At 36.7% G+C, this 13,610-nt stretch overlaps 5 protein-coding genes across 6 annotated transcripts; 4 read left to right on the forward strand and 1 right to left on the reverse strand.

The window, feature by feature from the left end:
• The first annotated feature begins 1,724 nt into the window (after window positions 1-1,724).
• LOC110857637 (acidic endochitinase SP2) lies at window positions 1,725-2,875 on the forward strand. Its single transcript, XM_022106238.2, has 3 exons — window positions 1,725-1,849; window positions 1,929-2,090; window positions 2,274-2,875. The coding sequence occupies exons 1-3, from the start codon at window positions 1,789-1,791 to the stop codon at window positions 2,741-2,743; spliced, it is 693 nt and encodes a 230-aa protein (XP_021961930.1). The 5' UTR covers window positions 1,725-1,788; the 3' UTR covers window positions 2,744-2,875.
• Window positions 2,876-3,882: 1,007 nt separating this feature from the next.
• LOC110857815 (cytochrome P450 4p1) lies at window positions 3,883-6,388 on the forward strand. The gene is made up of 10 exons (XM_022106426.2): window positions 3,883-4,046; window positions 4,113-4,271; window positions 4,420-4,529; window positions 4,595-4,688; window positions 4,757-5,024; window positions 5,112-5,241; window positions 5,317-5,448; window positions 5,520-5,763; window positions 5,944-6,126; window positions 6,189-6,388. The coding sequence occupies exons 1-10, from the start codon at window positions 3,995-3,997 to the stop codon at window positions 6,362-6,364; spliced, it is 1,548 nt and encodes a 515-aa protein (XP_021962118.1). The 5' UTR covers window positions 3,883-3,994; the 3' UTR covers window positions 6,365-6,388.
• A 78-nt stretch (window positions 6,389-6,466) lies between these two features.
• On the reverse strand, window positions 6,467-7,286 carry LOC118438247. Its single transcript, XM_035858159.1, has 2 exons — window positions 7,102-7,286; window positions 6,467-7,040 (listed from the first exon to the last, which is right to left on the reverse strand). The coding sequence occupies exons 1-2, from the start codon at window positions 7,186-7,188 to the stop codon at window positions 6,702-6,704; spliced, it is 426 nt and encodes a 141-aa protein (XP_035714052.1). The 5' UTR covers window positions 7,189-7,286; the 3' UTR covers window positions 6,467-6,701.
• Window positions 7,287-8,426: 1,140 nt separating this feature from the next.
• Window positions 8,427-10,523, forward strand: LOC118438337. 2 transcript variants are annotated; one of them, XM_035858319.1, is made up of 3 exons: window positions 8,427-8,509; window positions 8,574-9,019; window positions 9,408-10,523. In XM_035858319.1, the coding sequence occupies exons 2-3, from the start codon at window positions 8,799-8,801 to the stop codon at window positions 10,357-10,359; spliced, it is 1,173 nt and encodes a 390-aa protein (XP_035714212.1). In that variant the 5' UTR covers window positions 8,427-8,509; window positions 8,574-8,798; the 3' UTR covers window positions 10,360-10,523. The 2 variants fall into 2 exon arrangements, with proteins under 2 accessions (XP_035714212.1, XP_035714211.1); XM_035858318.1 differs by having other exon boundaries at window positions 8,443-9,019.
• Window positions 10,524-11,077: 554 nt separating this feature from the next.
• Window positions 11,078-13,430, forward strand: LOC118438279. Its single transcript, XM_035858215.1, has 4 exons — window positions 11,078-11,257; window positions 11,341-11,578; window positions 11,650-11,834; window positions 11,933-13,430. The coding sequence occupies exons 1-4, from the start codon at window positions 11,078-11,080 to the stop codon at window positions 13,292-13,294; spliced, it is 1,965 nt and encodes a 654-aa protein (XP_035714108.1). The 3' UTR covers window positions 13,295-13,430.
• Window positions 13,431-13,610: the final 180 nt, after the last annotated feature.

A 13,610-nucleotide genomic window follows, 5' to 3' on the forward strand; every position in this document is an offset into this window, starting at 1 on the left:
TGTTTAATAAAAGTTTTGACCACACGATATCAAAGAATCTTGATTAAATTGCAGTTTTTTCAGACAAACCTGCTTATTAACTTCCGTATGAAATGCTATAAATAAATTGCTAGGTTCACTCCCCCAACTTTAATCGATGGGCAATTCGACGGATTTTTTTCGGGAAAAGGATTTATTTTGTGTCCTTTTTAGATGTACATATTTATGTACAATCATAGCTTCGGTCTCAGTCCAGATGAATGGAAAAATATTATATGTATTATACATAGTGGAACTGTACATACAAGATTTAGAGCAATTTCACCAGTTAAAAGTCGTGGTCTTGTAATAATCAACGAAAATATGTAAAAATTGATTACAGCCCAGATAACAATTTGAGATTTCGCTGTGAATTCGCTATCGAATTCGCAGCGAAATGTCCGCCGATTCGCTGGCGAATTCGAAGCGAAGTCGCAGCGACTCCACGATTTCTCCTCGAATTCGCTAGCGAATCGGCGGACATTTCGCTGCGAATTCGATAGCGAATTCACAGCGAAATCTCAAATTGTTATCTGGGAGGCTTTGAAGACCATTTAAAGAATTGTCAGCAGTCATTAAAGTCATTTATCACGTACGCATTTACAAGGATTTTCTTGTTGTATTTTTACATGTGAACTTAAATTTAATGAGAATGAGTTTAATGGACAACAAATTTCGTAGTATTTTTAATTTTTTTTAGAGAAAATTGCAATTTTTTGCACTTGAATAATTTAAGAGACAAACTTGTACAGGCAAATTGTTAATTAACCTTTACCGTCTTGAAAGCAATGACACGTGTGTCTCTTCCTTGGATTAATAATTTTATTTTCCAATTTCTTTTCAATAATCCTGCCTTGTGCTATAGCATTTATCAGTGCATCTGAATATTCAATTATGCACTACAAAATATTTTAATATGATAAATTGAATAATTGAATAAACTGACAGAATGTACGGAAATCGGATGCAGGGAAAATTTACCACATAATAAAAATGTATAATGCTTATATGCATATGCTTCAAAAATTAGATTTCTGCCACAGATATCGGAATCATCTAAATGCATATTTATACTCTATTTATACATATTTACATATGTATGTAAATATGAGAAAATGCTAAATAATTTAATAAAACTTATGAATGAACTATGACATGAAATAAATAATTTGTGCTAAAATTATATAAACAAAGTCGGTATTTAAAGAAGCTTACTACAAAAAAATTGAATATTAAGTTGCTACTTGAACGAACATCTGTAATCTTATTGTTACATAACATAACGTTACATAGCGTTACTTGATGAATCTCCTGCTAACACAGAATTTTCGAAGTATGTATCTACGAGTTGTTTGGTACACATAAATTATTTATATGTTGACGTATTAGGTGAATTTGACGAAATGAATGAGAAGCAGATAGCGAGCAAATTAATTATGAAATGATGTCACTTGTCAATGTTTGATTAATTTATGTCTATTATAAAATAAGAGTCACTCATTCTGCCTAACCTAACCTAACCATCTGCCCATTTAGTTTCATTTGTTAAATTTGATTTATTGTCATATTTTTGTAGTTCGAAATTGGCCAAGGTATGAAAAATTTGCAACTGTTGGCTTCGGAAATTTTGACACCTGAACAATGCATAATAGGCGTGACGAGTACTTGAAATTCATATAAAATGCAATTCGGAGCATACCAAAATCATTCCAACTTTAACCGAAGAGTCAATTCATAACAATAATTGAGCTTTAACAGGAAAATATTGAAATGCAACTATTTCACATTTTCGTTGTGGCATCGGCCATCTTTTTCTCCGCAAATGGGCAAGGTACGAACTAAAACTTTAAAGAGATTTCCAGTTTCTGAAATTTACACAAAAATTCTAAGAAGTTGTTGCTCAATTTTAGTGTCGGTTACCCAAGCTGAATTCGAGGCTGGAGTAACGACCAACGGGTATCCAAAACCTACCAGCGCCCAATACCAAGGCTTTGTTAATTCGCTCTCCGCCGGCACAATTACGTCCAAAATGGAAGCTGCCATGTTTTTGGCACAAACTCTCCACGAGTCTGGTAAATATGTATAATCTAATTAACAATCTAATCATTAAGATGTGGATGTGAAGTTCCTTCAAACTCATTTGTTTCGTTAAGTTGAATAATTTCACCCTGCCCCTATAATTTCCCAACGGTTAAACATCTGAGTGACCCCATAATTAGACAGAATTTTATATAAATTTTTAAAACTTCCGCCAGCCGGTTTAACCACCAAGCGAGAATGGGGCTGCTCCGGTCAGAACGGGTGTGCCGACCGATACCCAGCATGGAGCGAGTGGGTCGCCGAATGTCAGGGTAGCAACCGCCCATCCGGTGTCAGTTATTACGGGCGTGGGTATCTCCAGCTGACCTGGTGCTCAAACTACATTCAAGCATCGCGCGCCCTCGGTAAGGGAGACACCCTCAAAACCAATCCTGACTCCGTCGCTCAGACTGAAGATTTGTCGTGGGGTGTGTCCGCCTGGTTCTGGAAGGTCAACGTGCACTCCGCTCTTGGCGGTACGAACGAATTTGGCCGAACCACGAAAGCCATCAACGGTCAGACTCAAGAGTGCCAAGGAAACGGGCAAAATGCTGACAAATCAAGACAGCGTTACGCCTATTACACCAAAGTCTTTGCTGCCTTCAGGATTTCCGGATCGCCAAATGAGGCTGGATGTCCGTATTGAGGGGTTAAACTGAATGATAAATGGTTATGGTTCTGCACGAAAATATTTACCTAGTCAAAGTATCACTGCTTTAATTTGATGTACTATTTGGAACAAGTTTAATAAATTCTTGAATAAATTCTTGAAATTTAATTTGCTGGATGTACTGATTTTTTAAGGTTTGAGAATATACATAAATCATCTTTGCGGATAATACAAGTGGTTTCATTGCGGCATTTATAATTCCACCCCCACCCTCACCCAAATCCACCTCCACCAAAAGTTTTTGGATTTTAAAATTTAGCATGTTGCATGAAACTCCAGGCTCGCGTACCTCCGAATTAACCCTGCAGAACGCTCAAGATATGGAGCCAAAACCCAAAATAACCTTGGAATCTAATTTGAAGAACTTACTTAAGCTATCTACCTTACGCTATGTTGGTCGATTTTACGAATTAATTAATTAATTTGCGAGACATGCAGAGGTTGACGTGACCATGTTTTCTATAAAAAACACCTCCAACGTAATAACCTAAAATAATTTAAATGTACTCTCGGAAAGTTTTTTTTGCACCCGATCAAGTCGATTAACTACGTATCTATGACGAAATGGTAATTGTTCGTCATTGATATTCTTTTAACGTTGTGTGTACCCCCACAAATTCCCAGTGCTTTTGCACCAAACGGATTTTTCCTACCAGACGCGCCTCCTAAAATTACCCACGGTGAATCAAACGTTACTGCGCCTCGGACAAGATGATGAAATTCCTTTATAAATCAAATCTCCCATTAGGTCAACATTTTCTAAGCATCACGGCGTCCCGTGATTTTACTCGTCCCACCGTGAGAACAAAGTTCGATTGATTTGCGGGATAAAATAAATTCAACGAACGAAAGAAATGAGGCGAACATGCATAAATTACATCACATCAATCCACACGCTGCGCATCTTCATAACATCCGAGAAATGGGCAAAGTCTCGCCTGATGCTAATTATTCGCTCTTATCAATCGTTATCAATCCAGTTATTGCGTATTTGTTATTGTCCTTACGTTAACAATTATAAGGATAAAACGGATGCACGGATTTTCAATTAATTTTGCAGTGTAACACTATTTATTTACATTAACCTGGAATTTTGAGGGTTGAATTTTTACGTCATAGTTTGACATGATGGTTGAGGTTCATGCATTCCTATATAAGAGGACACAATTGGCAGTATCTTGACATCTTGGCTGCAACTTCTAAACTGGGAAAATATTAGTACACAACATGGAAAATACAGACTATTACGAATTTGTAGACACGACCAATGGCAATTTGGGTAGCGATACACACCTAAGATTTTAATAATTACTAATTTTTATCTGAAATTTTACATTTTTTTTAGACAAGTCCTGGCTACTTTTCGCCTGTGTAATACTCCTCTTTGCCACGTACATTTATCTCTGGTTGGTTCGTCGTCCTTCACATTTCTCGAAATGTTATACCCTCGTAAAAATTCCACTGCTTGGAAACAAATGGGGCTTGCGACGCCCCGGTTCAGCAGGTTGGTAACTATCTATCACAATTAATTTGGGGTTTTACTTCATTCCTTGATAACTTGCGCCATAGTTGAACTATGACGTTGGCGCAAGTTTTCTTAAACTAGTGAAGTACCTTTGTCTTCAATTATGCATTTATTTATTTGATCACAGAAACCGAGTTCCACTCAGCAGCCTCCATCTTTGAAAATGTGGGGTCCACCTTTATCGCTTGGCGTTGGAATAAACCCATCGTTTTTGTCGCAGACGCAACAAACGTTCAAGTAAGAATTTTCTGAATTTGTGGTTCTCTGAATTTCTTAATATATTCTAATTTTGTCCACCATAGAAAATTCTCAGCCAACCTTCCCAATTGGAAAGAGGTCGCTATGGCCTGCAAGAGTGCGAATGGATGGTGGGCAAGGGCCTCCTGACCTCTCAAGGTAAATATTTTTCCCCTTAAATTAAAATTTATTCATTTTACCCCAATTTATAAAAAAATATAAAATAGGAAAAGTCTGGAAATCCGATAGGAAAACGTTAACTCAAAGTTTCCACAGAAGTAAAATGATAACAAATCATCTCCCCATTTTTCACCGGGGGTCTGAAGCACTGATGGCGAATTTACAAAATATGGAAAATAGTGACGAAACAATTTCTGTCGATATCGAGCAACTCGTTAATGAGGCCACATTTTCGAACATGTTTGAATCAATCTTTGGAATTCGGCCAGAACCCGATGAAAATATTGTTGAAAGATATTTTACGGCGTCGAAACTGTAAGTCAGAATTAAACTTAGTTTGAATCTTTTAAACACCAAAAATATCTACATTTGCCTAAAATGATCCCACTTTTTATATTCTAGAGGGGATCAAGTTACTCGCGTAAGAGTAATGAAACCCTACATTTCAGCTGTCCCCATTTTGTGGAAACTTTTCGGTCATGCCGATAAACAAGAATTTGTATTGAAATCTGTGAAGGATTTATTAATGCCGGTATAAAATTAAATCAATTTCGATCAAAATTAATCATTAAAATATATAAAATGAATTTCTGCTCCAACATTTCAGCGGATACTTGAGCGACAAAGACTCCTGCAAACAGACCCTGACGCGGATGGTGGTCTCCTTTGTGACGCATTTTTCAAGACCGAGACCAACTTGGAGGTTTTATTTCATCACGTCGTCTCACTTTTTATCGCCGTAAGTCTCACATTGCCCCACATTTAGTATGCAAATTCTTCATAATTCCTTCATTTAATTAATTGATACAGGGCTCCGATACTACGACCAACCTCGTGGTGCACACTCTTCACCAACTCGCACTTAACCCCAGTATTCAAGCCGACGTTCTGGACGAGCTGGACGCTGTCTTCTCGGACAAGGAATCCATGCACCAAGTGGAAACTGGACATTTAGCTGAACTTAAACTATTGGAAAGGTGTATGAAAGAAACCCTCCGACTTTATCCGCCAGCTTCCACGACGAGCCGGAAATTAGTGGAGGGTATCGTATTAGGTGAGTTTATCGGTATTTTTACCTCAAAAAGTTAAGCGAAGTTGGAAAAATGGCACGTAGAATTGAAACTGGCCATTTATAGACTTTATAAGTCTAATTTAATTTTGGTAGCAATTGACCAAATCCTAGTCGCACAAAAATTGTCGGAAAAATTAATCAATAAATAATTGGTTTAATCAGATGATGGAACGAAGCTCGAAAGTGGATGCGAAGTGCGAATCTTTATGTGTCTCCTTCATCAAAATCCTAACTATTTCACAAATCCTGAAACCTTCGACCCGGACAGATTCCTTCCAGAAAATTGTGCGTCGAGACATCCCTACGCGTACATACCGTTTGCAATGGGACCCAGAAATTGCGTTGGTAAGTAGTTAATTTAACAAACGTCACATTGGTCACCAGTTTAATCAGATTTTCTTTTTCAGGCAATCGTTACGCCATGGACGAAGCGAAAATATTGTTGGTTCAAATCCTTGGTCAATTTAGGGTGGCAAGCTGCCAAAGAGGAGTCGATCATAAGGAGCCTGCTTTTAAATTGAATTTTACTCTACAAACGTTAAATCCAATCATGCTTGCACTCACGAGAAGAGAATCGACGTAAATTATTTTATCAGTATTTAATCAATATGCTACTTAATTATTTCATTTGTATTTTATTTTGTAAGTTTTACTACTAATTTATAATATTGCAATAAATGTGTGTATATTTTTCTTAAACTCGGCTCAGAAATTTACTTGGGGCACACATTGCTAGAAAGCGAATATAATGTCATAATCATCTTATTTAAGAAAAATGGCAGTATTTATATAAATGCTTAAAATTTGAATTGTATGTAAGTACTTGAAATCTATGTAGATATACGTAGATATCGCTAAATATTCTTTTAAATTTATTCCGAAATTATGGAAACATGCTTTGTCGCATATCATATTTTTTATCAGTAAATATAATCGCATTGCAGTGGGTCCTGGTTATAATCGGGGTAACATTCCCCACTAAGCAAGCTACATCTGCTACAAATTCCGCACTCCTCATCATCAGTGCACCATCCTGGATAAAACACTGGATTAAGTTCCCAGTCACCACCTTCATCCGGAAAATCAAGACCATCCTCGGGAGGGTATTCACCATTTGGAGGGTATTGACCCTGGGGAGGGTATTGACCCTGGGGAGGGTATTGACCCTGGGGAGGGTATTGACCCTGGGAAGGGTGTTGACCCTGCGGAGGGTATTCACCATATGGAGGACGTTTACCATGAGGGAGATCACCGATATCCTGCAAAAATTAGCAAATTGTTAGTACCAGAAATCTTTCGGTTTAAATTACGAGGTCATACCGTATCCCATCTTACAAACTTGGTCACTCCATCCTGAACGCATAACAGCAAAACGGCTGTGATGACAGCCAATTGATTAAGTTGCATTGTATACAACTTGAGCTCCCTAAAATGCAGAAGGTAATTTTTTGTGAAACAAATTTCCAAAAGAACTCGACTCGACACTTTCCAGAACCCAAACTACCGGAACAACTGACAAATTCCTATAACGTTATCGGTGTGAAGTTAATGATGCCATTTAATGAGGATTGGATTTCCCCATGAAAGTGATAATATGAAATTCATATCATGAATGAACTTATATTTGTATGATTTTCAAGTAGAATGTGAAACTATACAAATTATCATTTTTACTAAAGGATCATGTATATATTATTTGGTCGATTTTAGGAGAATTTTGACCCTTGGGGAAAAACATTATTTCCCATGTTATAAATAATTACGTAACACATTTAGGAAGGGTATAATGTATAGTGGTCCCCCAAATCAATCCGTGCTTTATGCACAGCCTACAAGAAGCAGAAATTGGTTTTTTCATGGCCGTGAAAGATTAAATGCAGTTTCCTCTAGACGATTATGCCCATCAAAATAGAAAACCTTAATGATTTAAATTATTATCTAGTGCACATATTGAGTTTTCTTACAAATGGTGAATAAGGAATACATACATACGTTATATACATACGTGAATACGTGATACATACGTTAAGTGTAATGTTCATTGGTTGTTGTTAATTTTTCAGGCTAGCAGTGCTGAAAAGAATACCTGAACGGTTGTATTAATTTGTAATGAAGATTGATATTTTCGATTTAATTCAAACAAAATACTCTAGAAGTATGTACCAATATGTAGGAAGGAGCATGTTATGTAAAGATAAAGAATTGAATTCCACGACCCAGTGTGTGTACACGTACAAATATTTATGCACACATCACAGTAAAAATAGCATTTTCCTTTGTTGGATAAGTATTTTTCAGCACTATACCAATTGACAAATTCATGCCATGTAATACTGTTGGATAATTACACACACAAGAATAATATTTCAGTATGAATATGTATGTACATTCACCCATACAATGTAGCTATAAAGAGGTTATGTTGTTCACTGAAAACAACAATTCATATTCAAATTTCTATTATCTTTACCGGATTTACAGGACACAAAACTCTTCGTGCAATTAACTACCCTCGCAATAAATTTATAAATATGCGACTTCTGTATCAGATACGGTTGTCCTTGGTTTGTTAAAATTAAATATTGTATTATTATGCATATCATCCAGCAACACTCAACTTGCTACGAAACCTGCGTCGCCCCTCAACAAAATCAAAAATGCGAAGCAAAGCAGTCAACTAATGAATCTAAATAAGTACATACAATTACACAGAATTCCTTTGTAACAAGTAAGATTTAAAGATGGATATTTTTAACATTTTCTTCATAATTTTGACCCACACCTTTGTGCAGGAGACATTTTCCACATTTGTTGCAGAAATTTGTAAAGGAAAATTGCCCAGTAAACTGCAAGCCTTCTCCGTCGCGTACGATGGAGACGATTCTATTTACATTTTTGGTGGCACTGGGTCATTTTTTGACGACAAAGATCGAGAGGTTATTCGACGCTACTCAATTTCAACGGATCGAGTCGAATCTTTCGCAAAGTTTTCACCAAATCTTATCTACGGAACTGCCATGTATAACCAGGCTGGATTTTTCTATTACTTCGGTGGTTACGAATATAGCGCTTCGGAATATTTTTCAAATAAAATCTATCAGTTTCATCCTTCAAACAAATCCGTAAATACTGTGGGGACACTGCTTCCATTCCGAGTTTATGAAAGTGCAGATTTTCAAATTAACTCTAGCACGATATACTTTTGGGGTGGTTATGGAGACGATCGATTGCTATTCAGGTCATGTGCATAAAGAATGTGACAGTTTTTTTTTACTGATCAGTTGAAATTTACATCTCGCACCTTTGTATATATTATAATTTCGATATTCAAGTACGACTAGTGCGGATAACCGAAGATATGAAAATTATTTGGCAACTCTTATGCGTACTTTTGCCTTCATAGAAAATTTCTAGCTTATACGAAAAGTTATAGAATTTATTGAGTTTTCAACACAATATCGTTAGACGGATTCCCTAATTTTGGTTGATTTGCAGGACAAATTAAATAAAGAACGAAACATTTTAACCGCTACACGTGTGCATAGATTGATATTAGGCTAGCGTTAAAAATGAGTAATCAATCATCCTTACAACGGTCACATTCTTTATGCAACAACCTTTAAAAGTTATAACGGAGTCACTTCGAGTATTACCAAACTGCGCGACCTGCCAATTTCTTACAATACCGGAACGGCCCTTTACGACAAAATTGGAGAAGTCGCCTACATATTTGGTAGTGAACCACGCCAGTCAAATAATACAGCAGCCCCCATATTAACAGGTGCCCCTATCGTTGAGTACAACCCAAACAAGGATACCTTGAAAATTGTATACTTTTCAAACTTTCCCGGCATAACGTCGTATATGCGGGCATCCCCTGTATCGGATGATAAGCGAAGAGTTGGGTATATTGTTGGCGGATATAATTCGAATGGAACTATTTTGCAAGTTAACTATACCACGCTTCATGTTTGTAACATCTCGGTGCAAAATATTCCCGGTGCGGAAAATGGGACAGTGTTTAATCGAGCTGGGACCGTTTTTGTTCCAAAATTGGATCGCATCTACATTCTGGGAGGATTACTCACACGGTTTAATACAACCACAGATCTAGTGGAATCTACTACTGTGCTGGAGGATATATATTATATTGATTTGCGTCGGGGGCAGGATGCAACTGAGACGACGACCGCACCCACCACCGCCACACCGACAACACCCACTACTTCCATACCGATAAGTGCGGATTGTGCGAAGAAGGCGGACGGATTTTACCCAGATCCAGATTTTTGCAAAGCATTTTTTGGCTGCTTGGCTGGGAAGGGGTCAGACTATCTTTGTCCAAAAGAACTCTTATTTGATCCGGCTAAATTAAAGTGCAACTTTCCTCACTTGGTCGTCTGCAATTTCACCTGCAAAAACAAACCGAATGGAATCTATGCAGACCCGAATCCAACGAAATGTGACACTTTCTTCGGCTGCATGAATGGGGTCAAAAATTCATTTAAATGTCCAAATTTACTCGTTTTTGACAGATCCGAGTTGCGTTGTAATTATCCCCTTTTTGTTAAGTGCTGAAATTCTAAGTAGTTAAAGTTAGGTAGTTGAGTTTAAAATATTGCATCGATTTTTTTGTGCATGGCAATTTGACACTACGAGTAATCGGTGAAGTAAGAATAGATACCTGAATGTGTATTATGGGTTTCTTTAAGTATATACAACAACTGACATAATAAATAAATTTCGCTCTAGCACAATGTACAGCATGAATAATTTATTTCAGCACCACCAACTCTAAAATAACCTAACCTAACCAAATAACCAAATAACCTAATAACCAAACCTAAAATATGTATGAACCACTGTTTGTAAAATTGGCAGGGGTGGGCAAGATACTTTGTTAAGATATAAGATAAAAGATAAAAGATACAAGATAGTATCTTTATCTTGTATCTTCATCACCTAACTAGCAGAGTATCTAGTATCTTGTATCTTGTATCTTTTAGGCAATCAAGTAGTATCTTGTGCATGTATCTTATCTACCTGGTGTACGGGTGAAAAGTATTTAAGATACTTTTACACAAGATACAAGATACTTTACATATTCTGACATCTGTCTCCGCAACTCCGTTTAAGCATCGAGCATTCCACCTCGCGGCCAATGAAATTATGCCCATTGTCGTGCCTTTTCGCACTTACGCATGTTTTAGTGAATTAGTATTTAATTATTATCGTTAGTCTAACAAGTAATAAGCATTTCATTTTTCATTGTGGCAACAGTATTTCCAATTGTAAAATGGCTGAGGACAGTGCGAATATTCCGTTTATCTTGTCGGGAAAATATTTTGAAATTATAAGTCAAGATAAAGATGGAAAATCTGTTGTTGCAAAATGTAAAAATTGTCCCCCGCAAAGTAAAAAAGCAGAGTTCAAAGGAGGGCTGTCATCAACTACCAACTTCCTCAACCATTTAAAAGTATGCATAAAGTTTTTTTGTATTAATGTTAATAATTAATAGATTGAAAATTTGCAAACATTTTACCAGCATTTTTTTTCTAGCGATCTCACAAAGAACTTACTCGCCAGTATGACGAAGACGTAAAAGAATGTGTGAAGAAAAAAAGATGTTTACCAAGAAAGCCGGATGATAAAACTCAGCCACAAATTACCAAAATTCTCCCAGTCAGCACTCAGAAAGCCCCACCTAAGCACGAAAAGTTAATTATCGACTTTATTGTCAAAGGACTTCACGCCTTTTCGACAGTAGAGGAAGAAGGGTTCCGTAATTTAGTTCAAGGTAATTTAATTAATGATAATACCAATTTGCAAGGAAGCTTCACCCCACACAATATATACTTATCTTTATAGGCTTAAATTCTGAAGTAAAGCCGATGTCGCGTCGAACCCTTATTCGAAGGATCGACGACAGATACAATTTTATGAGAGCATCTGTGGTATCGAGACTTGACGGCATAAAATACTTATGCGTAACAACAGACGCTTGGTCATGTGAAGGTAAAAAGCGCAGCTATTTAGGAATGACGGTTCACTGGGTAAGAATATTTTTATAAGATTATAAGCAGTAGAGAATATTTATATGGATTTTTGTCATTATTTTTATTTACTGGTGTCGTTTTAATTTATTGCGTAGATTACCGAAAAACTTACCCGCCAATCTGTCGCACTCGCGTGTCGACGATTTAAAGGAAGTCATACCTATGATAAAATAGCAGATATGATTTGGAATATTTTAGCTGAATACAAAATTCCAGTAGAAATAGTTGTGAAAGCTGTTACCGACGGAGGCTCAAACTTTCTCAAAGCATTCAAAGAATTTGCATACGACCCAGAAGAAAATTCAACCCATGAAAATGATGGTGACGAAAATTCAAGTGATTTGAATTCCTGCGAATTTCTAGATTTGTCAACAATTTTAGAAACTTCCAAAGATTCAAAAGATCAGGCTATCAAATTACCACCCCACCAAAGATGCGCTAGTCATCAATTGAACTTAATATGTTCATCGGATATGACAAAAAATACGTCCAGACTTCAACGGTCTACCTTTGGGAAGTGTCAAGGAATTTGGAACAAATCCTCGAGATCCACACAATCAGCAGAGAAGATAAAGGAGGTTTGTGGGATATCACTGGTCACCCCAGTTGCCACAAGGTGGAATTCTTTCTACGATTCCATTTCATGTCTTTTGAGATTTGAAGACAAACTTACGGAAATCTGTAAAGCAGCTGATATTCCCGAACTCAAAGGTACAGAAATTGAGTTCATTAAACAGTATAAGATGTGCGTCGCACCCATCGCAATAGCGTTGGATCGACTTCAAGGCAAAAATAAAACTTTCTATGGGGAATTACTACCAACATTGTTAAATATTGAGAAACAATTATTGAAACAACTAGAATCCAAGCCAAATTTGTGCGAAAGTCTTCCTACATACCTACTTGATGAATTCAGAAAGCGGTTTCAAATGTACTTGGAGTTTTCTGATGTACATAAGGACGCCATACTAGCATCTATTTGCCATCCATATTTCAAATTGCGTTGGATTCCGCGGGAGAAAATGAATGAGACAAAATTGTTTTTTATTGAAACACTGTGCAGTGAAACCCCCACTAACACTATTGTAAATACTGAAATCCCTCCAAAAGATGGCTTGCCAACGAGAATCCAAGATGCTAGGAAGGAAAACGCAATTGATGACAACTTTTTCCAATTCGAAGAATTCGATGGTCCCAGTGAGGAAGAAAAGTCTCACGAGACTAAAATAAAAGAAGAATGTGAGGCATATTTTCGTTCTCCTTCCGACAAAATTGAAATGCTGCACAATTTTCCTACTATAAAAATGGCTTTTATGAAGTATAACACTCCTCTTCCGTCCTCAGCTCCTGACGAAAGGTTGTTCAATTATGCTAAAATGGTAATGTGTCCGCAACGTCGGGGAATGACCGACGAAAATTTTGAAAAAGCGACTTTACTTAAAGTAAATATTTATTAAGCTGGACTGCTGAATATCATTTTTTATACTATTGGTCTTGAATACTAAACTGTAATAATTAAAGCAAAATAAAGTTGAAAAAGTATCTTATCTAATATAAAAAGTATCTTAAGATATATATCTTGTATCTTGTATCTTGAATAAATAATTTGTGGGAAAGTATCTTGTATCTTGTATCTTGTGTAAGTGAATCAGAAGTATCTTGTATCTTCTATCTTATATCTTACCAGGGAGAGTATCTTATTTTGTATCTTGTATCTTGCAATCAAAGTATCTTGCCCACCCCTGAAAATTGGTTTTGCTGTAAGTATTCACA

The sequence above is a fragment of the Folsomia candida genome, unplaced genomic scaffold (genome assembly GCF_002217175.1).
Source record: "Folsomia candida strain VU population unplaced genomic scaffold, ASM221717v1 Fcan01_Sc019, whole genome shotgun sequence".
Taxonomy (NCBI): Eukaryota; Metazoa; Arthropoda; class Collembola; order Entomobryomorpha; family Isotomidae; genus Folsomia; species Folsomia candida.

What these genes read in the sequence shown, in the direction of transcription:
- LOC110857637 (XM_022106238.2), top strand. Translation starts at nt 1,789, where the DNA reads ATGCAACTATTTCACATTTTCGTTGTGGCATCGGCCATCTTTTTCTCC. An exon ending in TTTCTCCGCAAATGGGCAAG is followed by an intron (nt 1,850 to 1,928) that starts GTACGAACTAAA and finishes GCTCAATTTTAG; the next exon opens with TGTCGGTTACCCAAGCTGAA. An exon ending in ACAAACTCTCCACGAGTCTG is followed by an intron (nt 2,091 to 2,273) that starts GTAAATATGTAT and finishes AACTTCCGCCAG; the next exon opens with CCGGTTTAACCACCAAGCGA.
- LOC110857815 (XM_022106426.2), top strand. Translation starts at nt 3,995, where the DNA reads ATGGAAAATACAGACTATTACGAATTTGTAGACACGACCAATGGCAAT. An exon ending in GGGCCTCCTGACCTCTCAAG is followed by an intron (nt 4,689 to 4,756) that starts GTAAATATTTTT and finishes AATATAAAATAG; the next exon opens with GAAAAGTCTGGAAATCCGAT. An exon ending in TATTTTACGGCGTCGAAACT is followed by an intron (nt 5,025 to 5,111) that starts GTAAGTCAGAAT and finishes TTTATATTCTAG; the next exon opens with AGGGGATCAAGTTACTCGCG.
- LOC118438247 (XM_035858159.1), bottom strand. Translation starts at nt 7,188, where the DNA reads ATGCAACTTAATCAATTGGCTGTCATCACAGCCGTTTTGCTGTTATGC. An exon ending in AGTTTGTAAGATGGGATACG is followed by an intron (nt 7,041 to 7,101) that starts GTATGACCTCGT and finishes TAATTTTTGCAG; the next exon opens with GATATCGGTGATCTCCCTCA.
- LOC118438337 (XM_035858318.1), top strand. Translation starts at nt 8,523, where the DNA reads ATGGATATTTTTAACATTTTCTTCATAATTTTGACCCACACCTTTGTG. An exon ending in GACGATCGATTGCTATTCAG is followed by an intron (nt 9,020 to 9,407) that starts GTCATGTGCATA and finishes AACCTTTAAAAG; the next exon opens with TTATAACGGAGTCACTTCGA.
- LOC118438279 (XM_035858215.1), top strand. Translation starts at nt 11,078, where the DNA reads ATGGCTGAGGACAGTGCGAATATTCCGTTTATCTTGTCGGGAAAATAT. An exon ending in ACTTCCTCAACCATTTAAAA is followed by an intron (nt 11,258 to 11,340) that starts GTATGCATAAAG and finishes TTTTTTTTCTAG; the next exon opens with CGATCTCACAAAGAACTTAC. An exon ending in TAGGAATGACGGTTCACTGG is followed by an intron (nt 11,835 to 11,932) that starts GTAAGAATATTT and finishes TTTATTGCGTAG; the next exon opens with ATTACCGAAAAACTTACCCG.